At 46.4% G+C, this 27289-nt stretch overlaps 3 protein-coding genes across 5 annotated transcripts in view; all 3 read left to right on the plus strand.

The window, feature by feature from the left end:
* The window catches only part of RASGEF1C (RasGEF domain family member 1C), a 65190-nt gene extending 60504 nt beyond the window's left edge, over positions 1-4686 (plus strand). For both annotated transcript variants that reach the window (XM_065734804.1, XM_065734803.1), the window contains 3 exons: positions 694-817; positions 2782-2854; positions 3275-4686. In XM_065734804.1, coding sequence (XP_065590876.1) covers positions 694-817; positions 2782-2854; positions 3275-3299 — 222 coding nt within the window. In that variant the 3' untranslated portion in view covers positions 3300-4686. The remainder of the gene's footprint in view (positions 1-693; positions 818-2781; positions 2855-3274) is intronic.
* An 8643-nt stretch (positions 4687-13329) lies between these two features.
* Positions 13330-20121, plus strand: CLK4 (CDC like kinase 4). Of its 2 annotated transcripts, none has more exons than XM_065734801.1 (13): positions 13330-13389; positions 14001-14155; positions 15135-15360; positions 16560-16650; positions 17052-17118; positions 18042-18158; positions 18252-18418; positions 18518-18612; positions 18770-18899; positions 19020-19102; positions 19302-19381; positions 19589-19676; positions 19777-20121. In XM_065734801.1, exons 1-13 carry the CDS (start codon positions 13336-13338, stop codon positions 19912-19914), a joined length of 1491 nt encoding a protein of 496 aa, XP_065590873.1. In that variant the 5' UTR covers positions 13330-13335; the 3' UTR covers positions 19915-20121. The 2 variants fall into 2 exon arrangements, with proteins under 2 accessions (XP_065590873.1, XP_065590874.1); XM_065734802.1 differs by having other exon boundaries at positions 14004-14155.
* Positions 20122-21158: 1037 nt separating this feature from the next.
* COL23A1 (collagen type XXIII alpha 1 chain) overlaps positions 21159-27289 on the plus strand; it is a 140699-nt gene continuing 134568 nt past the window's right edge. Inside the window, exons 1-3 of the mRNA XM_065735071.1 lie at positions 21159-21368; positions 21760-21892; positions 24633-24702. Of these exons, the coding sequence (XP_065591143.1) occupies positions 21159-21368; positions 21760-21892; positions 24633-24702 (413 nt within the window). The remainder of the gene's footprint in view (positions 21369-21759; positions 21893-24632; positions 24703-27289) is intronic.

The raw sequence follows: 27289 nt of genomic DNA on the forward strand, positions 1-27289 counted from the left end.
GAGTGGTTGCTTTGTGCTGGGGAGGATGGTTTTAGATCCGTGCACCTTGTTGCTAGTGGCTGTGTGTAGGCACTCACGTTCTTACATTGTGCTGTGCACTGCAGTTGCTGTGTTCTTGCCTTCTGGTGGGAGTAGAGATGAAGTGCTTTCATAAGAGCTGCCCTGTGGCAATGAGAAAGCAGTTCTTTGGCTCTCGGATTCTTTGTAAATCATCTCTTTGGTCAGCTGCGTTACATTTGTCCTTCTGCTGTGGTCATTGTGAGATACTGAGTAGTGCATAAGATAGAGCCTGGCATCCCCTCGAGTTATATCAGAAGATTTTTGCCATGTGTGTTTCCTGTTAGAAGGCCTAAAGAGTTGTGAGGGATTGGAGCTGCTCCACTTTAAGTAACGTGTCCAATTCTGGTCCCTCAAAGTTTATGCCCTGTTCTTATGTGTAACCCATTGCTTTGTTTGTGGATACATTTTCACTTAAGTACAAACTGAGACCCCTTGCAAGAAGGAGCACACCCTTTCCTCCCTCTTTCCCCAGCAAACGAGCAGTGAAAGTCCACCCATGTAAAAGATACAGGACTCCTTTTTCCTCGTGTCCTCGTGGTCAGGGACCCTACATCCTGATCTGCTGCTCGGATTGTGGTTGCTTTAAGTGACATAATAGAACTGTATCTGAACAGAATGGGTTTATGTTTACAGAAATTCCTGGAACTGGCAAAGCAAGTAGGAGAATTTATAACATGGAAACAAGTGGAATGTCCCTTTGAACAAGACGCTAACATCATCCACTACCTGCACACTGCTCCCATTTTTACTGAAGATGGTAAGACTGTGCAATCTCTGATCACTGAAAATGTGTCTCTTTATCACTACTGTTAACATCTTGACCCATCTCAGGTGATCTCGGTCCCATTTCCTTCCTAGCTTTCCTGTCACACAGCTTGTTGATTATCCCCAGACTATCAACATGCTTTTGCACATAAAGCCCTCTACCCTGTGGAGCTGCTGCCTGATTCCTTCTCTCTAGTCCATAGCTTGTCCAGAAGGCACTGCTATCTCGGAAGTTGTCATGGTGGCCCTGTGTTTGAAATCAAGAGGCCACAGAACCGTGCTGTGGGCTGCGCTGAATGTCAGCTGTCCCTTAGCCAAATTCATGCAGTGATGGATGGAGCCAGGGCTCATCTCTTCTGCAAACCAATACTGTCTTCCATTCAGTGCACACAACTTGAGGCTATGGTTGTTCAGCTGAACCTCCTTCACTACCGCAGAAAAATAGCTACAGAAAAGGATTTTGAAGAAAAATCTTTTCTAGTTATTGACTTATCCTGCAGCTGTGTAAAAGCTGTTCTGAAACTGTTTTTCCGATCGACTTTTTAGTCCTCTGTGCCTTCTCTTTTCCTCTTTCAATTTGCTGTCCACCTCAACCAGCTGTGCCATTTGGTACTGTTCCATGTCAGATGTTTTTTGGTGTGTTATCATGCACAGGAACCGTCTTCAGCTATGTTCCCATAGGCCGTTCTGTTGTTGGGTTTATTCTTCTTTGATTCTTTAGACACTTTTCTGTACTGATCCAAGTTAATCACACCAGACAGCTTTTCAAAGACTACACTAGAACACTAAACGTCTCAAAAGTCCTGCCTAAACACTAAGAGAAACAGCTGCCAAAATGGGATAATGAATGTGATTGAAGTAATATGTATTGAAAGGAGACAGTGTGGAGGCATTTGTTCTGCATTCAGGCTCTGAAGGGACACGAAGTGAAAGTCGAGTCACAAATGGTGTTTAAAAGTGCAGATTTCAGGGTGGTGAGCCAAGAAAGGGTGACCTCAACCCACTAATTGTTTGCATATTTTCTCTCCCGTATCCTTGCTATGTTCATACTGTTTTCACTAGATGCCCTTTTTAGAAGCCAGAGCAGGCCTCTCCTGCTACCCAGGGGGAAAGTGCTGAGCAGAAAGATTCACACTGAGTGAAAGATGTGAGAATATATTGGACAGATGCTGCACTGGTGTGTGCCATACAGCTGCACTAGGATTGTTACTGTGCATAGGAGCAGTAGCCCAACAGTTTAATATTAAAATGTGCTTGAATTATAGCACAGACTTGAATAGTGAGGTGGTTCCTGCATTAAAGAATTAAGCATCACTAAGCAGCTAAATGAGGAAATACACGTGAGTGTAAATTATAGCCTGCTTAATTTTTAAACAGTGAGACATCAGTGCACCACCAGCCTGCATAAAGGAAGCTGTACAGCCTGGGTGCATGTTGCTACCATAAAATTCACCCTGCATTGCAGAGTTTTGCAGAAAAGGAGAACTTTTTATTTTCTTCTACTGTTTTCCATCTCTGGCTTCTGTAACTCAATCTTATCTTGAGGCTGTTTTCTATTCATTTAAGATATCATTTCCCCTTAGTCCTTAAAGAGATTGAGGAAGATTAAGTTGTGTTAAGTGATGGGAATAGTGTTAAATGTAACAAGTTTATCTGCTCCAATATCAGCTCTCTCGTTTTTTAATGGAGATCATTTAACTGTTTGACATTATTATAAGCAGGTTGTGCTAACATGTTGCGACTCTGGGCTCCTGTTCCATCAAAACTAACCTAACAGATTTCCAAAGGTGGAAATGTAAACTAAGCACCAGAGTCCTGCTGATTGCCAGTGATGTGATGAGCCATGAACTTACAACAAGTCGTCCTTGCTTTGTGTTACAGTGCAGGACATACATGAATGCAGAGACATAGGGTTTTACTGTTCCTGTTGAAAAAACGTATTTTTACCTTTTCCAGGTTTATATCTGGCTTCGTATGAAAGTGAAAGTCCAGAAAACCAGACAGAAAAAGACAGATGGAAATCCTTAAGGTAACTGCTCATTTTATCAGCTCGGTTCTAAAGTACTTCCAAAACACTGCTCTGATATGCAAAGCCTGTAAAGTGCTGGCATTGGAAGCGTGACCTCTGATGGAGGTCTCTTCCATGTATGACTGATTTACGAGCTGGAGCTGCACTGATAAAAGCTAATCTTACTCTCAAATTACCCACCATTTAAAGGACATCATTCTCCACCCGTGTGTTTCTGCAGTGCTGCAGCCATGCAGTAGAGGCCTGTGAGATTAATGGAATCCTCCTGCAGTCTGTGTCTCTTCTGGGAGACGTGGCGTGGTGTGGTGTAAATGAGAACCTGAAGGCAGTGATGTCCAAGCAAAACAAAAAAGCCAGCGTGCTTTGTAATTACTAAAAACCATGGCACCCTTTCATCGTTCTTATGTTTTAAATTTACAGATCCACTATTTTAGGAAAGACTTGAAGATTGAGAGATTATTGCAGTAAGTCAGAGAAAAGAAATCCGCAAACATTTTGCACTACTGATTCCAAAGATGCCTGTTTGGGATTTAGACAAATTCTTTAGTTTGAGTTTTTTGTTGGCTTTTTTTTTCCTTCTTTTTTTTTTTAATTTTTTATTTTTGACTGCCTAACGTGATGGATGAACTGGATTCATCCGCTGAAATCAACTGAACTGTGCACAAGGACGCTTTTCTAACTCTGAGACAGAGAGGAAGGACAAACAGACTATTTGTGGCTGTGCCCAAACTGCACCAGGATCACTGTAGCTTTTGCCTCTGAAGGAAAATGTAAGAAAATCGGGAGTGTGGAGGACCGTGGTACTGCAGGAGAGAATGGAAGAAGTGTGAAAAAGAAAAAAAAATAGACACGAATATTTCAGAAGCAGGTGCTTCAGACAGCAGCTCTTGAAACCCTCAGAGGATTATAAAATTAAATCAGACACAGCAGCAATCTGGTTAATTGCTGAATGAAGAAAGAAGAGCTTAATCTTACATTAGCAGTCCGCCAGCCTTGTTGAACAAAGCACTGACTGCAACAGGTAGAAGCTTCCAGTGGATGAAAACATCACTCGCTCATATGTATTCATGTATGTCACATACAGATCACATCAGCGTGGGAGAGCTGTGCAGATCCCATGAGTTTTTACAGAGAACAATCCGAAGTGTGACTCTTGCTTAGTTACTATTCCTGCCACTTGTTCTTCTTACTGTGAATCTCAGCAGATCTGAGGAGGTCGCAGAGTGTCTATGGTATTCCTTAAAGACCTCCTACACCCAACATTGAAAGCTGAACTGAAGAAGCTGGACTCATTTTACCTCTGTTTAATGCGTGTTGCCTATCCCCCCGTTTCGTTCCTGCTGAGGTGCATCTTTTAGAGGGCTTTATCACACTTAAAGAAAAAAGATATTGCATTATTATTTAAAAAATCTATCAGGTTCCAATTGACACAGTACTGTTTATTTTGCAACGTGATGCTCGGAGGATAGGAAGGAGGAAGTAATTTCTCTATAAGTCAAAGGGTTTCAGACTAGAACAAATGCATTCAAGTATAACATTGGTTATTCGTTAGCAGATAACCATTTTCCTCTTCTTTAGTTTTTAGGTTATAACCAGTACCCACCACTTCCTTACAGGTAACTGCAAGCAGGGACTACATCTTCTTTTTAAACTTGTACAACGATCATGGTGCTACTTTAACATGTGTAATAAGTGATAATGAACTGTGTGGGTGATAGAGTCAAAAGTTTGTGTGTGGAAGGACTGTATGTATGTGGAAGGGCTGTTCTCATCAGCCCCTCAAAAAGCTCAGCTGAAACCTAAATGCTGTGTGGTACTTTGCTTTATTACTGACTCGATGCTGACCATTCAGATGCTCCACTCTGTTTATAATAGCAGGACATAACACTTTGAAATCACTGACTGCTTTGATTCAATTCAGAGTGATTCCAAATGGCCATAGGATTTGGAAAACCGAATCTAATCATAAAAGCTGGCTACACTGTGCATTTAGGCAGAAAGCTGGAACTGCCCCTGCCCACTGCCCGGCCTCGCAAAGGTGATCCACGCCTGAGCAAGCTGTAGAAATATGAGGCATTGCTGAGGCATTGTTTGAGGGCAGCCCAGGCAGCTGAGCTGATGTTGAGAACGGTGGCCTGAGACATGCTCTGTGCTGTGTGCTAAAGCTTGGTTGTCTGCAGTGCACTTCTCAGGTTGGGTTTTGATCTGCGGAAACCTGGATCATGGCCACCTGGCATCCGCTCGTGCAGCTGGCTGAGATGAGCAGGGCAACTTCTGTGTTTGCATACACAGGGGCACGATGCAGGGCGTCGATTCTCCTCTTTGTTTATGTATCAGCGCACAAGTTCAAGCGGGGGGAACATAAAAATGTCATGTGTGTACTCAAGCTCTGTATGGAAGAAGTGAGTGTGAGCATGGCACGGCATCCTTCCAGACAGGGAGCGACTGTACTGGCAATACTGCTGATGAACTGTTTGTTCATTTTTGTACACGAGCTGAGAGCTGTACAGGGAAACATACACACACACACACGGCCGTTCCTTCCAGCAGAACCATTTCCAAAATGATGCCATTAAAAAATGGTTTCATCCCAACCAAATCCAGAGCAATAACCGTAAACGTATCCATGAACAATGGTAATGCTGACGTGTTTGCTGAGTGGTCTTCTTTATTATTATTTTGTAATGCCTGCATCTTTTTAATAGGCACAGTGTGGCTTCATGGTGGAACAGGGTTTTTAGTTATCTGAAACTCACTGTGGATGGATGAGCTCTTCCCTAAAAACTGCTTTTTAAAGTGCAAATTCTCTCTTGTTTTCCAGTGGTCAATAGAGGCTGAGATGATAACGCCCCGGGGATGAATCAAATTTTGCTTTCTTGTTATATTTTCCATTGTTGTACCTTCCATGAAGTCAGGCAATTTTGTAAGGATGAGACAAAGCTTGGTCTCATGGCATTTATCACTGCTGCAAACTAAATTACATTCACAGTCCAAAATTTTCAAGCCCCGGTGCCTAAAATGGAAGCATTGAAGTTAGATTTAGGGAGGTGTTAAGGGCTTAGTGGGACTTCCAGAAGCTCCAGATCATCTTTAAACCTTTATATAATCCCACATTTAAAAGGTTTTTTTTCAGAGGTACTGAACATCCTCATCTCTGGGTGGATACTGAAGCAATTACTACCTTAAATCCAGTTGATTTTGATGGGTTTTGGAGCAGTCCTGCACTGCTCAAGGTTATTCATAGGGATTAAATTGCATTGGCAACTGGGATAACCCTTGGCCTTTTGTTAGGGCCAGTTGCAACTCTCAGATGGGCAGGTGCACTTAATAGGGTGAAAATCTAACCTTGGCAAAAGTATTTTCTGATGTTGCTGAAGTTTTAGAAGTAAATTCAAGGACTGAATTTGATCCAGGGAATTAATTCACATCTGAGAGCAGAATTTGGCCTTCTGGCTTTGAAACCTTTTTTCTTTTTAAAGTGGTAGAAATGAGCCTTACTGTCTCAGGAGTGTATTTTATCAGAAATTAAAACCCCTTTTGATTGTAAACTGAGCATTTCCATTGTTACAATTGCAGAATAGGATTAGGGAGAGGAGACAAAGCGTGGTGAAGCTCCCAGCTCCCTTCTGAAAGCCACAGCTGTGGGCCAGAAACTTTCTTTTTTGTTAATGTTACCTGTGAAGTCACCTCAGTATTTGGTGCACGGTGTTACTGGATTGTGTCTGGGGAACAGCATCGCCGTATCTGGTATCCGTACATCAGGGCATGCAGCAGTGATAGATGTTCCAGCACAAAATTGTCATGCACATTCCTATGCGAGCCCTGAGGTCTGTGAAGCTGGGACACGATGCTTTTGACAGGTTGGGCATTCTTGGAAGTTCACCTGAGGCAAAACATATTTCATCCTCTATCCAACAGAGTAATTACAAGAAAATTCTTGGAAGTTCCTCTAGAAAAACAGCGGAGAATTTGTTACTTTGCTGACAGAGATGTTAAGATCCAGGCAGCATGGTAAAACAAGTACTACAACATTATGAATAATGCCTTGACGGTTGTTAACTTTTATATTTCACAGCATGGCAGCAGAGTGGAAGAAGATAACTGTGCATGTGCTATTCCTATTACTATCAATGGCAGCTGGGCAGGCCGAGGCAGGAGAGAATAAAGTGACGTAGTGATGCATGCAGCAAGCTGTACCGATCCTTTCATTGTAACATTGGCTATGTTGGAAGGAAAGCACACTGCCTCGGAGTGTCCCTTTCTCCACAGTCACTGTTGGCTGCTCGGCTGTCCCGGAGCTGAGCAGGGGAGGCTTTTTTTCAGTGGAACAGATCTGGGGGCAAATCTGTTTCATAGTTCTTCCTTTTACAGTTCTTTTTGCATATTTTCTGATACGCAAACAATATCAGCTGCACTGTTAATGCGCACAGAGGGCATCACATTCTGCATTTTTATACTATGCAAGGTGTATATTAGAAGATAATAGCTTGCACAGGTGGCATTTCGTACCCTCTGCAGAGGTGCAAGACACTGAAACTCAGGCTATACCCTCGGTTACAGAGAAAAGCCAACTATGGCTAACCTGTGTAGATCCCTTGCCTTGCACTGTGGCCGAGCTCAGACTGTAATGCTGTACATTCAGAGTGGCTTGCACTGCCATCTCTCCCTTTGATGCCTTTCCCTCTGCAGAATTGGCATTTTGCTCTATAAGCAGCCCTTGCAAAATGCCAAGGCAATATTTTTCTAGTTCTGTGCCATACACGGGCTCTGCAGTCGTATGCCAGAGCTGTTGTTGTCACAGTCCCTTCTCCCTTCCTTCCTGGCACTACCAGACCAGACTAACACTGCTGTGCAGCAGTGCTCCCAGGCCTTCATGAATGCTGAAGGCTTCGAGTTCAGCACTCACACGTCCTGGACGTTAAATACCTGTACAGTAAACTTCATCCTAAAATGTGCATGGCCTATTTAAATGTGCACTTGTGACCAGAAAGACGAGTTACCTTTCAGAGAAGGGCAACTTCCTCAGTGAACTGTAACTGGTCGGTACTGCATCACTGCTTCCATTATTTAATTAAGCTTCTGCAATCCCAGCCTGTGGGGGACAAGTAAGTGATGTTTGGCATGTGAGTAAAAAGAGTCAGGAAAATGGGGGCTGTCGATTCGACAGCTGACACCAGGTGGATTTTCATAACAGCCCAAGCTGGGTTACTGCTTATAGTATGTCCTCACCTTGAAGAAGGAATTGTTCCAGTAAAATCCTCCTAACTCTTAATGCTTTGTGAAAGATACCAGCACACACTATTAAATGTAAGTGTTTCAAGATACAATTCTCACCAACAGGCAAGTACTTCCCTTAGGAGCCAGCCTGTGAAATGAAATAAAACTGCCAGGATTCAACGCAGATGGAACACAAATTGGCCTCCAGGTTTTGAACTCTTCGCTTTTAGCATCAGCATATGAAGGCAAGAAATCAGATTTTAGTATTTTTTTCACTTTTAGCCAGTTCTGTGAAATGTGATGGTACCACCCACCTTAAACCTATACTCTAAGACCATTCCAAAACATTCATTCACAGTCCTAAAAATAAGCAAGCAGAGCTGTCCCTATATTCAGATTGAGAAGCTGAGCGATGTGTCTGTGGTCTTTCAGAAAATCACCCCAAATTGTTCACAGCTTTTACATTTCATCTATTGTAATTCCTTCTTACAACTGCACTTATAAAAAAAAACAATAAATAAGAGTTTTTAAGGAAGAATAAGCTAGGAAATAAAGGAAATATGGCTTAAAGGACTGGCAGGTACTGCCTGTGTGAACAAAAGGAGGGGCTGTGTTTCTTCCATCCCTTTTCCTTTAAATTAAGCTATTTCATTTTCAGGCTCAACTGAAATCCCTTTCCCCTCCACAATACTCAAACCACACAGATTTCTTAGAAGTCCTCACAGCAATCACAAACACTTGATTAACTGTGCAGGCAGAAAACAGTAAGGTTACTTGAAAGTGGCTGTTATGATTTCGTGACTGTACATAGATATTGCAAAATGTTGATGGTAATACTCATACTGTACCCCCATAAACACTGCAAGAATAGCATGGTCATTGTTATGCTTTATAGCTGTTGTGGAAAATGTCTTAACCCGCATTCATTATAGTGCCAGTCCTACTCCCAATGCCTTTTTATACCGTTGTGGTAAGATTGTTATGAAATCCTTTTGTCAGTCATGTTCAAGCTAACTTACCTGTGTATAGAATTTATATATTAAAACCCCCTAATTTATACTGTGTTTTAACAGTTTGCCTGAACTGTCTATGGTTTCTAAATTTTGTAATGTGAGTGTCAAATAAGAATAATAAAAAAAAAAAATGGCTCAGCTGTGTGCATTTGGTTTCCCAGTTTGGGCTGAAAGGAAACGGACTGCTCTGAAACGCCGAAAAATACAGAGATACTTCTGACTCAGTGCTGTAGTTCATGGACGTGCATGTAGATGTGACAGTACCTGCGGTGTCCACTTTTCCTTGCTTCCACTTCACTGCTTCTCTCTTCATCCTCAGACACTTGGAAGATTGTACTGCTCTGCACAACACAAGGAAAAGAGAAAAATTGTACTGTTTCCCAAGTCACAGGCTCAAACGAGCACCATGAGAGCTGCAGCTTGGCCTGAATGTTTTCAGTCAGTTCCTGTAAAACTTGGTGGTACAAATGATATTGAAACGTTATTTTTATTGGTATAGCAGTAGTTGGAGAGCTTCTACTGAGGGGCCCATTTCAGTGAGCAGGCACAGTAAGACACATCCATGCTTCTCACGGCTTAGATAAAGAAAGGCTTAGTGGTGCAGTTTCCTTGGTAAAACATTACCTTGCTTCTGTGAGTTGTTTTTACTCAGCACCACCTGCTGCTATCTGGCTGCATAAGCAGCACCACTGACTGCAAAGCCTGCAGAAGTGAACTGTGCAGCTCCTTTCTCAGTCCAGTGCTCTCACAGTGGCACAGCTGTTGCACAAGAGGAACTATCTCTGGCTGAGTTTCCTCTGAACTGTAGCTTATTCAGGCTTCCCAGAGCCAACCCCGAACCTTTGGCAGGTTAAAGCCTTTCAGTCCTCAGAAGACTCAATTGTGCCACAAGCAGAGACTGAGAGAAGCTCAAGTTCCAGCAGTGCCTGTGAGCCTTGCAATAAAAGGGAACAGATCAGGTCAGCTCAGCCCAGGGTGACCCCAGCACCATGTGTTGCAGAAGTTAAAACCAGTGTACAGCGGCGAGCATCTTAGGAAGACTCCTGGTGTTCTTCCATCCCTATCATTCAGCCTTTTCTGAACAGGCCGTGTTGTCATTACTCTGTCCTTGAGCTCCCAAGCAAAGGCACCGCTGTACTGCCCCATCTAAGACACCTATAGGAGTCCATCTGTAAAAGTCAAACCCTGGAAGTGCAGAAATCCAACTACAGGCAGAACCAGTAACCAACCACGCTTGGGCACTGACCAGCAAGAAGAAAAACAAAACCAATGCACCTTTAAGAAAAAGCACAGTTCTGAAAGCACTGAAAGCCAGGAGATTTTGGCTCTGTCACTGGGCCTTCTCCTGAGAGCTGGGTAAGGCAATCAAACCCTGCTTTACATTTTGTAACCAAACAATGAGGAAAGTAAATGAGATTTACATCTCCTGAATGGCACCTTTGAGGATGGATCACCTATTGCTGTAAACTTCTTGAAAAGGGAACCGATAACGATTGCATTTTGAGGGCAATGTTCGGCATGCAGCCTCCAGCACATGCACAGATGGGTCCCAGCGGGGTAATGACACTGCCGTGTAATGTCCTCTGTTGTGTGGAACAAAGTAAAGCGTGGTCCCACAGTGTGTTAACGCATCAAGTTGTGCACGCATTTGGTGTTGTATGAGCTAATTCAACAAATAAACAAAAGGAAATGCCACGCAAATTGGCAACAGAAGGAGCTATAAAAGCACTCAAAAGAGTTTCCTTCCCATTTTCATCAGGATTTAGTTCCTCTAATTTGATTTTTCATTGTTAGATCGTTGCCGGCTTCAAAACAGCACCCCGATGTCCCTGTTCTGCCAGGTCTCCACTGCCATCTCCTGCATGGGAAGGAAAAGTAACTGCTCTCAGTACTGCTTCACGCAGTGCCTACAGAGGTATCTCTGAACACATCTTCAGCAGAGAGAGAGCAGTACTGGAAGCCTGCTTGGCAGCATGCTTTCTAGAGGGCCAGCTGTAAGGCTTCTACTTCAGGGTGAAATTTCCTTAATTTACACTGTGCGCGTGTGATCCGAAGACAGTATGAGCTTTATATACCCCTCCTCCAGAACTATTCAGAACGAAAAGCTGATTAAGTTTGGCAGGTTTATTCCTCCTTCAGTTGTCACCCAACAGCCTCCTAATGAAAACAGTAAGGTTTATAGCTCCCAAGCTGTGTTTTCAGGCTGAATAACACATATTTCTGCCCCGTTTCAGTCTGAAGGTCCTTGCTAACAGATGAGAATCTTAGAACAATGTGTCTCCTGCTTCAAGGTACGGATGTTTCTGATATTCTCTTCACCCCCCTTTCTGCTGCTTGCAGTCTCACCATTCCTCAGGCCGAGGCTGAGGGAAAGCAGGTGCTGGGAAAACAGAACACCGCAGACCTCGCTGCTATCTTTATAAACAGCGAGCAACCATTTACGTGCTACAATAACAAACGGCCAAATCCGTGGCACTAAGGTATACGACGAGGACCGTGAGGTAACACACGCGGCGTTAATTCAGGCTCAGCCCTCCTCGGTGCCTCAGCCTCAACAGCAGCGGCAGCCCCGCCCCCTTCCGCGCCCTGCCCACGTGACTCCCCTCACCACGCGCTCTCTCCCCTCCCCCTCGCCCCGGCCCCGCCCGCCGCTGCGCCGTGTTTGTGACGTCATCACGCACTATTTCCGGGAGTGGAGCAGGCAGTCAGCGCGCAGTTCTGTCCACCTTCAGCCGCCGCCGCCATTTTGTTGCTGCGTGTGGGGCGGACGCGGGGCTCGTTCGCCTCAGTTGTAAGTGGCGAAGGCGGCTCCCTTCTGCGGGTTCTTTGTTTGTTAATTTCTCTCTTTTCAGTGTATAGGCGGGCTGAGGCAGAGGGGTCTGTTTGCTGGGGAGAGGGTTGGGTGGGGGGAGGGGGAGCAGCGTGCGTGGAGGGGGGGCGAGTACAGCAGCGCTCCTGTGGGGCTTTGTGTGCTCCCCGGTTCGGGATCGGAGGGGCCACGGCCCGTCCTGCCCGCCAGGCTGCGGGGCGGCGGATTTGGGCCGACCGTGCAGAGCGGGGCCGCGGTACCGGCGGGGAGAGGCGGTCGGGAAATGCCGAGGGCGGCCCCATTGGGACGCGTGTGTGAACGGCGGCTGTCAGTGTTACGTAAGCGCTTCGGTGCCTAAATTTATAGAGTCGTCATAGCGAAAAAAAAAACCCTAAAAAAACTAAAAAATATATATAAAGAATCTTAAGGTGGATCTCGCTATGAAACGGACTGGGCCTTGCGCGGGTGGGTTCTCCGCCATTTCCCAACGGTTTCGTGGCTCATGAGCCTTTTCGTGGTGCCTTTAGGAGCAGGCCGCTCAGCTTCTGCCTGTGATCTGTGAACTCTGCGGACTGAAGCGCGGTTGGTCCTCAGCGAAACCTTTTCTCGAGGTTTCTGTGCCCACCCCCCACCCTCCCTCTGCCCGGCTCTTTCATGGGGGTTTTGTTTAACGTTCGCCGCTTCGGCAGCGCCTTATTGCTGGCTGCCAAATGGCAGAGAGGGGGTCGGCCCAAGGGAAGTCCTCAGTTCACCTGTCAGGGAGTCGGTTGGGGGAACAAAACGCTTTCTACCTCAAAAATAGAGTAACTGAAACCTGAGAGTGTCTCACAGTTCGAGTTACATGGGTTGGGAATAGAGAAAAATGGCCATGGAGTTAGGTAAGAAAATAAGTGAAGCAGTGACAGATCTCAGTTTTGTCCTGACCCCTCAGACCCGTTTATTGGTAAATTAACATTTTTATTTCTTACTAATAGGTATAGGGTTTTTGAGAGACCTGAATCAGATTCAGGTGGTACACAGTCATGTATTTTTACAGTATTTAAAGCACGTTTCCATAAAACAAGCAAGTGGTTTCCAGCTACCAGCCTGTCAGAAATGCTAGGTGTCTCAGGAGACTTGTTTTTCTTAAACAGCTTGCTATGTGCATATTCTAAAAATTCCCTTCTTCATGCCTCCAGTTGCTGTAGAGGCAACGAGTTTTCTTAGTACAATTTGCACAACGAGTTGCCATTATTTTTACATGTTACAGTTGTTTCTGAACTCCTATTCTTGCTGGATTTTCCTCTGGAAATCCTCATTTCATTCTTCAGAGTACACTGAAAGAAGTATGCGAGCTTCTTCTTTTAAACTACTTCTGCTGAAGGAGGTGAAATGCGTTTGGTGGTGGATCCTGATAAACTCTTAATTCTACAGTTGTGCTTTGCTTTCTTTTTCAGTTGTGCATGTACCTGTTTGAACACCGAATTCCTGATTATAACGTCCAGCAACAGAAGTTGGTGGGTTTTGTCTTTGGCAAGTCAGCTGTATTGTGAAGCACCTGTGTACTTGTGTGCTGGCGGAGTTCAGAAGCTGTGGCTTGGCTCGTGGTGCCTCAGTTAGGTTAATTTATCAACATTCACTGTGTGATTACTTAAGAAAACAGCAGTGATCTGTGAAGAGGTTTGTGGGACGTGTTTGGCTGGTTGGACATCTGGCTTTCATGTAGCAGCTTCTGTACCAGTGGTATGAAGAAGTAAATCTGCAGTTAGTCAGAATATTTGAAGGTTAAGGTCTTTCCACAAGAAGTCCCATTAAGGGAATGAATCTTTTTAGTCACTTGAGAGTTTATTTAAGACAGGCTCTAATAACACATCTGAAGCTATTAAGCAAAGATGAGTTGGCCTATTTAGCCTTGGTCTGTGTTTCGTAACAGCGTTAGGGTGGGAAAACTGTGTCTGCTCACCTAAATAATGTGTGGGAGAAGCCAAGGAACAAGAATTGAGGAAATGGTTTTCTAGTTCTGTCATTTGATCAGACTGCAGTAATGGACTCACAGCTACAGATACCCATGTAACACTTTGTGTTCTGTGTCTTTCTGTTGTGTGTTTGGTTGGTTTGTGTTTTTCAGGAGCAGATGCGCCATTCGAAACGAAGCCACTGCCCCGAGTGGGATGACAGGGAGAGCTGGGATCAGAGGAAGCGCAGCAGCAGGAAACGCAGGAAACGTTCCCCCAGCAGCGGGCAAGAGAGCAAGCACTACAGAGCAAATCATGTTTCAGAAAGGTATAAGACTGAGTTGAGTAGTGCTGATATTTCTTACTGTGTCTAACATAAATGCACGTTCAGGGTAAGAGTTTCTAGATGTACAGAAGTGGTAATTCCTTAAGGTTTGACTCGAGACAAGATTAACAGGTAGTTTGTACACAGTATTTAAATCATTAAATAGGTATTCTGTAATAAAAGTAGCAAGTGTTATGAGTTTGGTTTGCTGTTGTCAGTTAAACAGCATTAAATTTCAAGTGAAAAGTGCCTGCTTACTTTTAACGTGAACAAAAGGAGGGGAAGAGGTTTGTTCAGCCATTCAGTAAATGGTAAGTACGAGTTAGATTTTGCTTACTGATTTGGAGGTGGTTTTGCTTTTTCTCCCACACTGCTTTCACTGGAAGGATGTGTTTTTCTGCTTTCCTTTGAGAAGATGATCCCATGGAATTCTTTAATAAGAGCTCGTACTCGTGCTTGTAAAATGCTGGAAGGGGTATGTTTGCAGCAGCATGGGGCTCTTTGCCTCTGTGGCTTTAAGGCTGTTTGGCTTTTGGTTTTTTCTGGGCAAGATTCCTGATCTCAAGTATTTAATGTTTAAGGTGGAGCTCTAAGGAATCTCCAGGTTCTGTTTTTCCTTGGGGCTTTGAAAGTGCAGGAGGGGGTTATTGTTGGAGCATGAGCGTTTTATCCTGTGACGTTGGAGACTGTAACTTGAATTGTTTGGTGTATTTCAGAAATTTTTGAGCCAAATTTCCTTTTCTATGCAAACTGTGAACTGATGATGTATTGTTCATGTGGATGGCTGCTATGTATTTGAGACTGACAATGTCATTAGTTCCTAATAAAGTAACGTGAAAAGCTCCACTTCTTTTGAGGAGGGAGTTAATTAGAAAAGTTCTTTGGTGTAAGGACGGATGCTGTGTAACTCAGTTCAATCACTTATCTTGTTGGAACCGCAAGTTTTTGAAGTGGAGAACATTCTCTTAAAATATATTTTCAGTCATTATTTGGACGATAGAGCCATAAATGAAAGAGACCATCATGACCGGAGATATGTTGAGGAGTACAGAAATGACTTCTGTGAAGTATATGACCACAGGCATTATCACAGAGACTATGAAAAGAGTCACCATCATCACTATAGCAAATCCTCTGGTCGGAGCAGGAAAAGTAGTCATAAAAGGAAGCATAAGAGGCATCATTGCTCCAGTCACCAATCACATTCGGTATGAGTAATTTTTAACTTTATTATTAATGAATTAGTGGCAATAGACTTCTTAAGTGACTGCTAGAACTTCAGTTCCTGATCACAGTGCTTTGGGGAGCTGTTTTATAACGGAAGGATTTGTAGTTGAATCCATTTGTGAGGATATGAGTATGTTCTTAGTTGTGAGCTTTGGATGGGGATGTTGGGGGGGCAGTACCAGCTGCACACTGGGTATGTAGATAGCAAGTAGCTGCAGCACTGGGATTATTTTAAGAAATGTTATCTTGAAAACAAAGATGCATAACTTTGCTGTTTCACAGTGCAGTCATCCTTTCAGTGTTGCAGCATAGCTATCTATCTGATTTTCAGGTAGACTATGAGATGCCATCCATCTTATTATTAAAAGTAATTGGAATAAAATGCCTTTTAAATGTAAAATTAATCGGGAGTGTGAAACGTGCACATCTAGTAAATTGGTGAGAAGAAGCTGCACGATTCTACACCTGCTTTCAGAAAGCTTTGCTAAGTCATGTGCCAGGCCAATGGCAGCTGATGTCTCACTGAAGATAGGATAAGTTTGCTGCATGCCTTCAGAGGAGGCACGCTGTGTGGATTTCTCAAGGCGGGCACGATGCCTGCTGGTAAATCTTAGCTCCAAGTATTTAGGTGCCATGTTGCTGCTATAGCAACAGCAGGTTGTATTAGATAGTACCATGCAGACTGATAGCTTGAAAGTAATTTTTCTTCACTCTTTATCCACAAAGGAAGTAAAATTACTTGTCAGTTTCTAGTATGTAGATGAGAGGAATTGTACATTTTAAAAATGAAGACATTTCATCTGACTGTAAACTTAGCTATGTAAAACAAGTATTGCTTTTTGCTGTATGATAGCAAAGTGTTAGAAATAGTGACGTTGCATACTTAATCTGTTTTCAATTAAGCCACTGTTTGAGAGTCAAAATTGTGTTGTTTTTTTTCTGTTGCCTTATCACTTTAAGTATTTATCTGAAAATCTGTTCCTTGCCATGTTTTTCTTCTGTAACATAAACTGTGCCCTGTGAATTTCTGGGGACTGAATTTGAAATTGCTCCTGCCAACTGTTCGTGGCCTGGTGCGTTACTGAATGCCTGAATATCTCCCCGCTGAATGAATTGCGTATTCTGCCCTGAATTCACTCTGGTATATTGATTGGCTGGACGATCTTGGTGCCGTTTCCAGAAGAGTCACCGAAGGAAAAGATCCAGGAGTGTAGAGGATGATGAGGAGGGTCACCTGATCTGTGAAAGTGGAGACGTTCTAAGAGCAAGATGTATAGAACATTTTTCAACACTTTTTTTACTTTTCAGCAAAAAGTCTGTTTAGAATAGTATGGCAGAGGAGGGGGGCTGAGGAAATCTGCATTACTCTTTTTGTTCTGTTCTTTTTTTTTTGTGCTTTTATTTTTTTTGCATATCTTCTTTTCTGTAGAGTTTAAGTACTGTATTCAAAAAGTTGCAAGCAGTAAATGAACTTGTTTTGAGATTAGAGCAAGAGATAGGGTTTTTTTGGCTAACTGTTTTCATGACACCTGTCCAATAAAATAACACGTTCTGTTGCTGAGATTTAAAGTAATTAATGCTTTTTGTAATGGCACATTTTTAAATCTACATTAGTAATATTCATTCTTACCGAAGCAGTTACGTAATTCTAACGTCACTTTGTTCTTTTTAGATGAAATTGTTGCAACCTTAGGAGAAGGTGCTTTTGGAAAGGTGGTGGAGTGCATAGATCATGACATGTAAGTGCCAGTGCATGCACCTTGTGCCACGGGATGCTGCTTACCTCAGAAGCCAAGGACATTTTATCTGAAAGAGAAACGTCATTCAGATAAAAGAGTTGCAGTATGTTTAAAAAAGACATGGTCTGAGCTCCCTTTTCAAGTTGTTGAAATTTCTTCTTAAGGATTTTCAGATTAAATTGTATCATTCCCTGACATTATTTAAGGTTCTTTACTCATTGCTTCAAACTCTTGAGATTTGTTTCTCCTTATGCTCTGTGGAGCCCTTGTGTGGTATTGACTTTATATAAGATGATTTATCAAGAAATACTCTTGGTTGCTTTTTCTCTTAGGTTTTGGGAATCTGTCCTTAACAGTAACCTTCCTTTACTACGTTCTTCTTGAGAAACATCTGCACTGCAGGGCTTTCTTTAAAAAAGAATCCTTTTTGTGTTTGTACATAGGTTGTTGGTTTTTTTTCTAAACTAACTAAGTGCATGGTGCAAATAATTAATTAATTACAGTTAAAAATTGCCAGTGAGAGCTTTGGATAGAGCAGACTTTGTGTAGCTGTGTTCATTAGAGTAACATCTGCACTGAGAAAGAGCTGGCACAGGTTATGTAAGTTGCAGAAGAACCAATTCTTGCAGTCCTTTTCTCAAGTGAGATCTCTGCAAATTTTTGTGTCTCCTTTTTTGTGGGTTCCTGATGTTTACTCCCAGAAAATTAGCTAAGGCTGAGAAACAGTGGAAACGTGCACTGTGGGTTTATTACCCAGTAATATCTGTCGTTCCTTTGGAATTTGCTAAAGTCACATTTCCCCTAATCCGACCTGTAATTGTCTGTGACCTTTTACTTTTGGGTTCGTTTTATTAAAATTTAAGACTGCTTTGAGTCTAGCTGTTTAATAATCAGTTTTGTTTGTGTTTCTCTGTGTTTTGAAGGAGAGGAATGCACGTAGCAGTTAAAATAGTGAAAAATGTTGGTAGATACCGAGAGGCGGCCCGCTCAGAAATACAGGTTTTGGAACACTTAAACACCATGGATCCAAGCAGCACTTTGTAAGTATGAATGCAGAGTGGCATTCTGAGGACTCACCAAAAAATTGAGTTGAGTTTACGTGTGTTTCTGTCTTTATTTTTCTTTGTTTTAAGCCGCTGTGTCCAAATGCTGGAGTGGTTCGATCATCATGGCCATGTTTGCATTGTTTTTGAGCTGCTGGGACTGAGCACATATGATTTCATTAAGGAAAACAGCTTTCTGCCATTTCATATTAATGACATCAGAAATATGGCTTATCAAATCTGCCAGTCCATAAACTGTAAGTAAAGCTGCTACTGTTATCAAACATGTCAGTGTTCTCTCTTCCTTTGGGAAGTTATTCTATTAATCGTGGGCTGTTTTCCTTTATTTCTTACAGTTTTACATCATAATAAGTTAACTCATACAGATTTAAAGCCTGAAAACATTTTGTTTGTGGAGTCTGATTACATAGTGAAGTACAACGCAAAGATGGTGAGTTGGTGCTTTTCTCTCAGCACTGTGGTCCTGTCCTCACCCGAAGTTTCCTTTAGCACAGTTGTGTTAACTGGAAATCTGAAGATAACGTAGTATCTTCTGCCTGATGGTGCTTTTAAAAATGCTAACAAACAGTGTTTGGATTCTGTTCCAGAAACGAGATGAGCGCACCTTAAAGAACACAGACATAAAGGTGGTTGACTTTGGAAGTGCAACCTTTGATGATGAGCATCACAGCACGCTGGTGTCCACGAGACACTACAGAGCGCCTGAGGTTATCTTAGGTCAGTGGGGATGGGAAGGCAGGCATCAGTAGGTGCAGGAAAGCTGGCTGTGTGCTTTGTGGACTGAGGGTTTGAAGAATGCAATAAGGAGTGTAACGTAACAAACTGCGTGTTTTGCAGCGCTGGGATGGTCGCAGCCCTGTGACGTTTGGAGTATTGGCTGTATCCTCATTGAGTATTACCTGGGGTTCACAGTGTTTCAGGTATGCACGTGAAGTTAAGTGGAACATCCTTGTTACCGACTCCTGACTTTGATCTTGTAATGCCATGTACTCAACTTTTAGTTTCAAAGGCATAACCTTAAGAGCATCACTATTACAGAGATAAGGTCATGCAGAGCAGCTGGAATCTAGAGGTGCTGCAGTGATACTTTGACAACGTTGCTTTTCTTTTTTAACGCAGACACACGATAGCAAAGAGCACTTGGCAATGATGGAAAGAATACTGGGGCCTCTGCCAGCTCACATGATCAAGAAATCCAGGTAAGCACGTGACACAGGGAGTAGTTGCCTGCTGTGTTCCTGTTGTAAACGAAGCTTTAAAGGTTCCATTCTGAACCGTGAGCTTCTGAAAGTTGAGAGAGGCCTGCAGGCTTGTTGGCTGCTCGCCTGTTGGAGAGGCGGTGTCAGCGTAGTGTGGAGCTGAGACCGTCCCTAACACTGACAGCATCTTCCTCTCCTCGTCCACAGGAAGCACTACTTCCACCATAACCAGTTGGACTGGGATGAGCACAGCTCTGCGGGCCGGTACGTCCGGCGGCGCTGCAAGCCCTTAAAGGTAGGAGGGCAGGTTTGGGTGAGCGGCAGAGCGTGGGACCACGGCCTTGTTATGTTTGCACCTGTGAAAGATCTCTTCAACGCCTGGTTTGGTTTTGCAGGAGTTCATGCACTGCCAGGACACGGATCATCAGAGCCTGTTTGACCTCGTGCGCAGGATGCTGGAGTACGACCCAGCCAAAAGGATTACCCTCGATGAAGCCTTGCAGCATCCTTTCTTTGATCCATTAAAAAAATAAATTGAGGTCCTTAATGCTTCTCCAAGGAGATTTCCTAGACTGTGTCAGTCAGCAGAGGCGGCATGGAACTTTTGTAAACTTTTAAGTTATTTTGTACAGTTAAGCCTGTAAATACTTCTGTTTTGTAAACTGTCCCGTTGATCTTGTTGAGCAGCTGTAGTCTTGAGTATAGATATCCAAGTGAAAAATAAAAGTAATTTTCATTTTTGAGAATCGTTTTCTCTTTGAAACTTTGCCCACTGTTTCGGATGAGGTTTGCTTGAGCTCTTGCAGCAGTCACAGGATCCTGAAGTCCTCCAAGAGGTATTTCTGCAGAGCTCCTTAACGGGGTTTCATCCCGCTCGGCAGTGAGTGGGGCGGAGCCGAGGGCGACGGGAATGAATCCTCCCACTGCCTTCCATCCCACGCCTTCCTCAGGTGCAAAGCCGGCGCTGGGCTCCGATCGGCGTCAGTGATACAAATCAAAGGCAGATGAGGGGGGTAGAAGGAGTTTATACGCTGCTGTATCTATAAAACTAACTATAAAACAGCACTATCACAATTAGAAAGTGGCGGGTTGTGTACTTGTAGCTTTGGTGATGTGTTTGCAGAGCATGAGCTTAGAGTCAGGCCAAGCGTTACCCCATGATGTTTCATAGATGAGGATAGATTTGGCGCGGTGCAATGTGTCACACGGAAAGCGGACATCTGGCCAGATCTGCAAGTGTTCAGAGTTTGCGCGGGAGCGTAGCTTCTCTCATGTCGAGGCTCCCCTCGAAATAAAGGAATGAGATACAAAAACAAAGGAGAAAACGGCTCCCCGCGTTCAGCGCTGCCGCCGTGCGGAGCTCCGCTGGGGGGCGCCAGCCCTGCGCGGGGAGCGGCGGGCCCGGCCCGGCCGAGAGGAGCTGCCCGCGCCCCGCACCGCCCGGCCCGGGCTGGGAGCGCTCCCCGCGGGGGGCCGGCGGCGGGCAGGGCAGGGCAGGGCGGCGGGGGTGGGATCTGCTCCGCGTAATTCCCCCCCCACACACACCCCCCAGGGGGCGGCGGGCCGCTGTCGGAGCATCCCCCCCAGTCCCCGGCGCGGGGAGGGGAGAGCCGCCACCCCCCCCCCGCTTCCTCCGTTTAAGACCCGGGCCGGCGGGGCGAGAGCGGACGAGAGCGGCCGCTCCGCAGCTGCCGGCCCCATTTCGGCGGCGGGGCGGGCGCTGGATGAGCCGGCGGCGGGAGGCGGCCGGCAGCCGAGCGGGTCCGATCGCGGCGCGATGAGCGCGGGCGGCAGCGGCTCGGCGGGCACCGCCACCTCCGCGCTGTGCCTGCTCCTCTCGCTCACCGCCGTGGCCGTGTGCCTGCTGCTGGGCGCTAAGACCGCCGAGCTGCAGGGCCGCCTGGCCGCCCTGGAGGAGCGCGGTGCCGCCGGCCCCGGGCCGCTGCTGGACGCGCTGCAGCCCCGCGTGGAGCAGCTCCTGCGCGAGGTGAGTGCGGCGGGGCTGCACTCGGGGCTGCACTCGGGGCTGCACTCGGGGCTCGGGGCTCCCCGGCGGCCGCCGCCCTCCCCTGCGGCTTTTTCCCTCTCGCCGAACTTTTTTTTTCCCCCACCTTTTTCACCGCCCTTTGGGAAAGCTTTAATGCGCGAGACCTTGCCGCCTATTCACCGGCAAAGGTAATCCGAGCACCGAAGTGCCATTTATCTCCGGGTGCGACGGGTGATTCCGTCGTCAGAAATTCCCGGACGAGATACGCGCTCCTGTGCGCGCCGCGTGGTGCGGCGGTGCTGAACTGCGGAGCGGAGCAGCTCCCGTCTGCTCCCCATCTCCCGGCCCCGACGTGTCCGTAACCGCTCGCTAAGCTTTTCTTTGCCGGAAGATTCCTCCTCTTAACCAGCGGCCCTCGGCCCCGGGTCCCTCTGTGTGTCCGAACCTCCGGGAGACGGTGGGCACGGGGGCACCGCCGCTCCCCGGGGAAACGCGGCCGCCGCGATGGGTCTCGGTCTCCGGGAGTGAGAAAAAGTGTGTGTGTGTGTCAGAGAGAGCCCTGGATGCCAGAGGCGAGGGGTGCTTGTGGGGCGGAATCCCAGCGTCTAGTTACTGTCCTTTCTGCAGGCAGGAACCAGCCTGCCCTGCCGGCTGTGGCCGCGGTTCTGTTCCAATTACGCCAATAAATGTGCTTAGCAATGGGAACGGTTTCTGTGGCACTGCCTAAGATCATGTGCAGCCTCTTGCTGGGACGGAGTTAAGTGTGGAAAGCTTGTTTTGTGCTGGGAGCGTTCAAGTGGAGATTGTGCAGGGAAAAATAGAGCAAAACCACATAATGGGGCTTCTAATGCAAGAGCGAGCTTGTTGAAACGTTCAGTACGACCAAACTTTTGTCAGTACCAAAAGCAAGTTTGGAAATGGGTAACAGATTGAAGGAGCGCGAGCTCTTCATCACCATTTTAAAGGAGCCTATTCATTTATGATAAAGGTTGAGAACACATCTGTATCTCGGTCACATTCCTCTTGGTTACATAAGACTCTCTCTCGTCGGGCAGCCTCTGTCCGTCTGTGCTTGGGAGAGAGGGAACATTTCCATCACCACAAACATCAGCCGATGCCTGGGGTCAGTTTTTTTGTTAAATTCTGTTCTGCTCCTTCTTTGAAGTTTACCACAGTATTTCAGAAGTGAAACCAAAGCTCCATATGCTCTCTGTGCACGACCCCTGGCACTTTGTCACTGCGCGCACAGCCTGCGTCGCTCCCGGGCTCTGCGAGTGCGCTGCATGGAGGAGCTGTATGGGAAGAGCTGCAGATGCAATGCAAACATGCCGGCTTCCATCGCTTTGATTGTCGTTTAAATGTTTGGCAAGTAAGAGAGGATAGGAAATAACAAAGGAAGGGTAAGTGTGTAGTTAAGGGAATGAAAGCCGATTCAGACGGCTACAGTCAAACTTCTGTCCCCGCGATGGGCATCCATCTAAGGGCGCATCTTCGGGGTCACAGGACCTGAGCTTTCCGTCGGGTGTTCCTTTAGCCCTGCAGGGTCCTGCGCTGATGCCCCCCAGACCTTCCCAGCAGTGTTGTCCAAGTGTGGAGGCAGCAGAAACCCCAATTCAGCGCGTCGCGTTTGTGCTGGAGTGAAAAAGTTAACGCGGGGATGAGAGGAGCGTCCAGTTGTTGTAAACAAAGCCGGACCGTTTGTTCACAAAGGATGCATTGTCTGCAGTAGGCAGAGAGTGTCCAGATTAATCAGCTTCATGACGAGAACAATTCAATGGGAGAACGCAGGACTCCTTCCAGCATCCAGGACAGGGCAGGCTCTCCCATGGTGTTCCCAGCGGTGCCTCCAGAATGAAAGAATGGCAGAGCTGCTTCTCTTTTCCTCGAGCACCTTCACCATCCAAATAATTGAAAGCATACAAAATTTGAGTGAAGCTCTGTAAGAATCTGATTCCAAGTGGATGTCATAAAAGCCTCTTTCGATCGCTTTTTTGCCACTTTCTCCCAAGCCAACTGTGTGTGCTGCTGTTGCAGCTGTGCTGTTCTGCTGTTTGTGCTTCCCTTAGGACAGCTTCTCTGTCAGGTGCTGTGAAACCGCGTGGATGCTTTCAGGACCTCTCTGCGTCACATCTAAACAGCTCAAAAAGGATGGGTAGGATTTAAACAACGATTTAATCCCCACAATAAAGGACCAGAACTTCACTCTCAGGTAGCTGAATTCTTGAGTAGTCCATAGTCATTGAATATTTGAACACAGGCTTGGACATCAGCTGCATAAAACTCAAGCCTGAGCACCCCAAACTCAATAAGAACATGAATTTTCTCTCTTGTATCTGTCAGAGTACAGACTTGTCAGATCACTGTTTCTGTCTTGGTAATGCTTTGGGTGAGTCAGAAGATTCCTGAAGGACTAGGAGAGTAATGATTGTGGGTGAAGAGTAATTGTCCCCACTCTTGCAGGGCTGCCCCAGCCACAAGCACTGTGCCTGAGCTCACATAACTTACCTGTCATTAACTCATTAATTCCAGCTTGGCTCTGCCCTAAATTCAGGCACGAACATTTTGGTAGGCTTAGAGAGCAGGCAGCATGTGCTCACATCTGTCTGCAATATGCCACGTGGGCAAATCTTGGGAATTTGTACATGTGTGAGTAGTCCCACTGATCACTTCTTCACCTTAAAATGGCGGCGTGTTGGTCTTCAGGTGGGCCTGGGGGTGTGTGAGCACCCCAGTGTGTCTGCCCATCATCCCCTCGCCCCTCCCCTAAAGAGAACCACAGTGCTTCACAAAGCATGAGTACACGAGCAGAGCCAGCAGCATCAGGTGGCATCTGCTGTGTGAGCATCCCCTGCTCGGTGACCTGCAGTGCTGTGCTCGGCTGCAGAGCTTGCATCACTTTGGCCAACGGAGCAGCACGGGGCTCTCTGCAGCACTGCTGACACCCAATGCACTGCAAAACCTCAACACTGGACTTAATAATATCTAACCTGGGGCTGCTGACTGTGCCGTGCATGGGCATGAATCCAGCCCCGTGGGGCTTGGCCCAAGGGACTTGGGGTTTGCAGAATGAGGGTCGTTGCTTGAAACGTTCAGTACTTTGCTGCTCTATGTGTTGTCTTGAAATGCTGAACGCAGCAGGGTGAAACCATGGCCTCTCCCTCAGAGGAAGCACGCTGGATGCTCGGGCTGCTGGTGTGCACACACAGCATGTGCTGAGATAGGACGTGTCTGCTAAATGGCTCTTTCTGTTCCTTCTCCAAACAGAAGCTGGGCGAAGGACTCGCAAAGCTGCGGACGGCGAGAGAGGCTCCGTCAGACTGCATGTGCCCACCAGGTAGGGGAGGGATCCCGTGCAGCCAGGAGCTGCCGGCTCGCTGAGCTGATGCTCAGCTCCTCTTTTCTATATTCATCTGTGCCATGTAAAAAGCACTAAAACCCATTTTTCCAAGCTGAAGCACTGCCGTGTGCTGGGGGCTTTTGTTCCAGCGCCCTGCTTTGGCCTGCGTACGGATGGAGGAGTTTGAGGTTTGGACAGAGCGACCCTCGGCTGTCAGAACAGCAGAGTGAGCAGCTTTGCTCGGTTGTGAGCACCGGGGTATTGGGCCAAAACAATTTAGAAGGAGTAACAAAATCACTGCGGCTTTAATGCAAGTGTGATAATTGAAAGCTGCAGCCTCTGTGCTGTTAGGAGGGAGCGACGTCGCCGGCGCTGCTTTGCTGTGTGAAAGCTGTCACTGATTGTTTAAATTTCCTCCCAGAGTTTAATGAACTTCTTAAACTGTCAAAACTTCCTGTTCTGCTGTGGAAGTGCACGCTCCTTGGAAACAATAAACAGCTTAGATTCGTTTGTAAAGGAATCTCATTTATAGCAAGACTCAGTGAGTGCTCTGCTGTCACACTGACGGCATGAATGACTCCGGGCTGAGGCGCTTCCAACCTTCTCTGTTGTTATTTTCCCTACAGAAAGATGGGGGAAAGATGTGCAGTGTTTTGCTGACTGGGAACGCAGGGCCCTGTTACAAATCCCCACAAGCAGCAGATCACGCAGTTCTGCTTTTAAAGAGAAAACTCATCCTGAGCGTTACACGCAGGAGCATTGCAGGCAAATGAGCAGTCTGACATTTTCCTGACATCCTGGCTGTGAATCCTGGCAGGATTCTCAGTGTTTGCCCATACTCACGGCACAATTAGGTGCGTGCTGCTTGTTTATTTGTTTCCACCCCTCCCCGCCCCAAAAGATGATGTGTTGTGGCCTCAGAAATATATCAGCAATGCTTTGTGCAGCGTGCTGCTGCAGTGGCTCCAGCGGGGCTGTCTGGTGGACACACCAGGGCTGCTTCCAGCTCTGGAGGCTGATGGACAAATTGATTTCCTGCCCTCTGAAGCACAGCCCCTTGGCTCTGTGAGCTGTGGCTTGCTGGGCCCATGCAGCGGGGGCACTGCTGGTGTGATTAAGTGGTCAAGGGGCTTTTCCTTTGCTCTGCAGAAAGCAGTTGAGATTTAAGAGCTCCTTTGTTGCCAGGAAGGTCCCAATTCTGTTCTGGGTCACTAGGTTTGCTGATCGAGAGATGGGGGAAGAGAGGAGGGGGACGGCTTTCCCACGTGCTGCTGAATTGCTCGTTACAGTCATTAGCAACGAATGCCCAGGTCATTTGTGAGCCAAGTGCTTGTCTGCTGGGCAGGGAGAGCTGGGGTGGCCATGGCTGCTCCTGGGCCCCTCTGCTGTGGAGCTGAGTGCTGTGCTGAGGTGGGGACATGCTGTGGAGCTGTCCTTATGTCTATTTTGGACCAAATCAAAGGAACCTTTACTCACGATGCTTTTTTTTCCATGCCAAATTGCAGACTAATAGCGCGGCCTCAGCTCCTCTACCCCATAGATGAATCCAGCAACCCCACAACTACAAGCTGGCCCCACAGCCATGGCGGCTGCGGCCTCTTCCATGATGAGCAGCACTCAGCCCCGCACATCCCCGAGCTCCCCTGTGCTCTGGGTTTGTTTTGGAGAAGACCCATTTTGCTTTAAATGGAGTCTGTTTGGGGGTTTTGTCATTTCTTTGTGGGCTGGATGGGTGCTGAGGTGCCGGGGACGGCGGCCAGCAGAGGGGGCCCGGCCGTTTTGTCAGGGCCACGGAGAAATCCCGATCATAAAATATTGCAGCAATAGGGAAGAGCTCAAAAAAAAACTGCTGCCACGTCTCTGACATTCAAGATGCTCAGAAGGGTCTCCGTGTTTTCTCTCAGCACCTGCATCTGGGATTCACAGGGATGCGTGGAGATTTGTTCTGCTTTATTTATTCAACAAAAGCAGCATGGGGTGTGTGTGGGGGGGGGAACTTTGTGTCAGTATTGCTTCTTCATCGTTTGGGAATTTATGTGGTGAGGAGCGAGAAGAATACACTCGTGGGTGTGCTGAGGGGGCACCAGTGGGTGCAGAGGGGCCCCACTGCAGTGAGGAGAGGGGTGATGATGTTGACCCCACTGTGGTGAGCAGCTGGTGGTGGTGGTGGCCCAGGAACGGGGAGGGTTGGGGTGGTGGTGGTGGCCCCACTGTGCTGAGGAGCAGAGCCTTTCAGTTTTCAGCACTTCCAGCTATTTTGGGGTCTGCAGCCATTGCGTGCTGCCGGTGCTGGCCAGGCTGAGGACAGGCTGTCCCCACATGTTGGCTCGCAGCACAGCAGCAGTTCAGTCTTTTTATTGTTGTCATGCGCCGAGCCAGGCATGGTGTGCTGTTGCAGAGACGCCCTGTCGCTTTACACTCAGCCTCTCCCCCTGGATGGGGTCCTCACATCGTCTTCCCCACGAGATGCAGCTGAGCAGGTGCAGGAGCATTTGTTGACATGCCATTTAGGACAGCCTTCAGCTGAGTAGCAAAGGGAGGTGAGCTATAAGCAAGACTAAAACTTGGTGCTTGCCACACCTTG

The sequence above is a fragment of the Cyrtonyx montezumae genome, unplaced genomic scaffold (genome assembly GCF_038088225.1).
Source record: "Cyrtonyx montezumae isolate F1298 unplaced genomic scaffold, pur_monq_1.0 scaffold_18, whole genome shotgun sequence".
NCBI classification, from domain to species: domain Eukaryota; kingdom Metazoa; phylum Chordata; class Aves; order Galliformes; family Odontophoridae; genus Cyrtonyx; species Cyrtonyx montezumae.

Coding starts and splice junctions, on each gene's coding strand:
- CLK4 (XM_065734801.1), top strand. CDS start 13,336: ATGTACCTGTTTGAACACCGAATTCCTGATTATAACGTCCAGCAACAG. Junction 13,390..14,000: donor ACGTCCAGCAACAGAAGTTG/GTGGGTTTTGTC, acceptor TGTGTTTTTCAG/GAGCAGATGCGCCATTCGAA. Junction 19,382..19,588: donor CACATGATCAAGAAATCCAG/GTAAGCACGTGA, acceptor CCTCGTCCACAG/GAAGCACTACTTCCACCATA.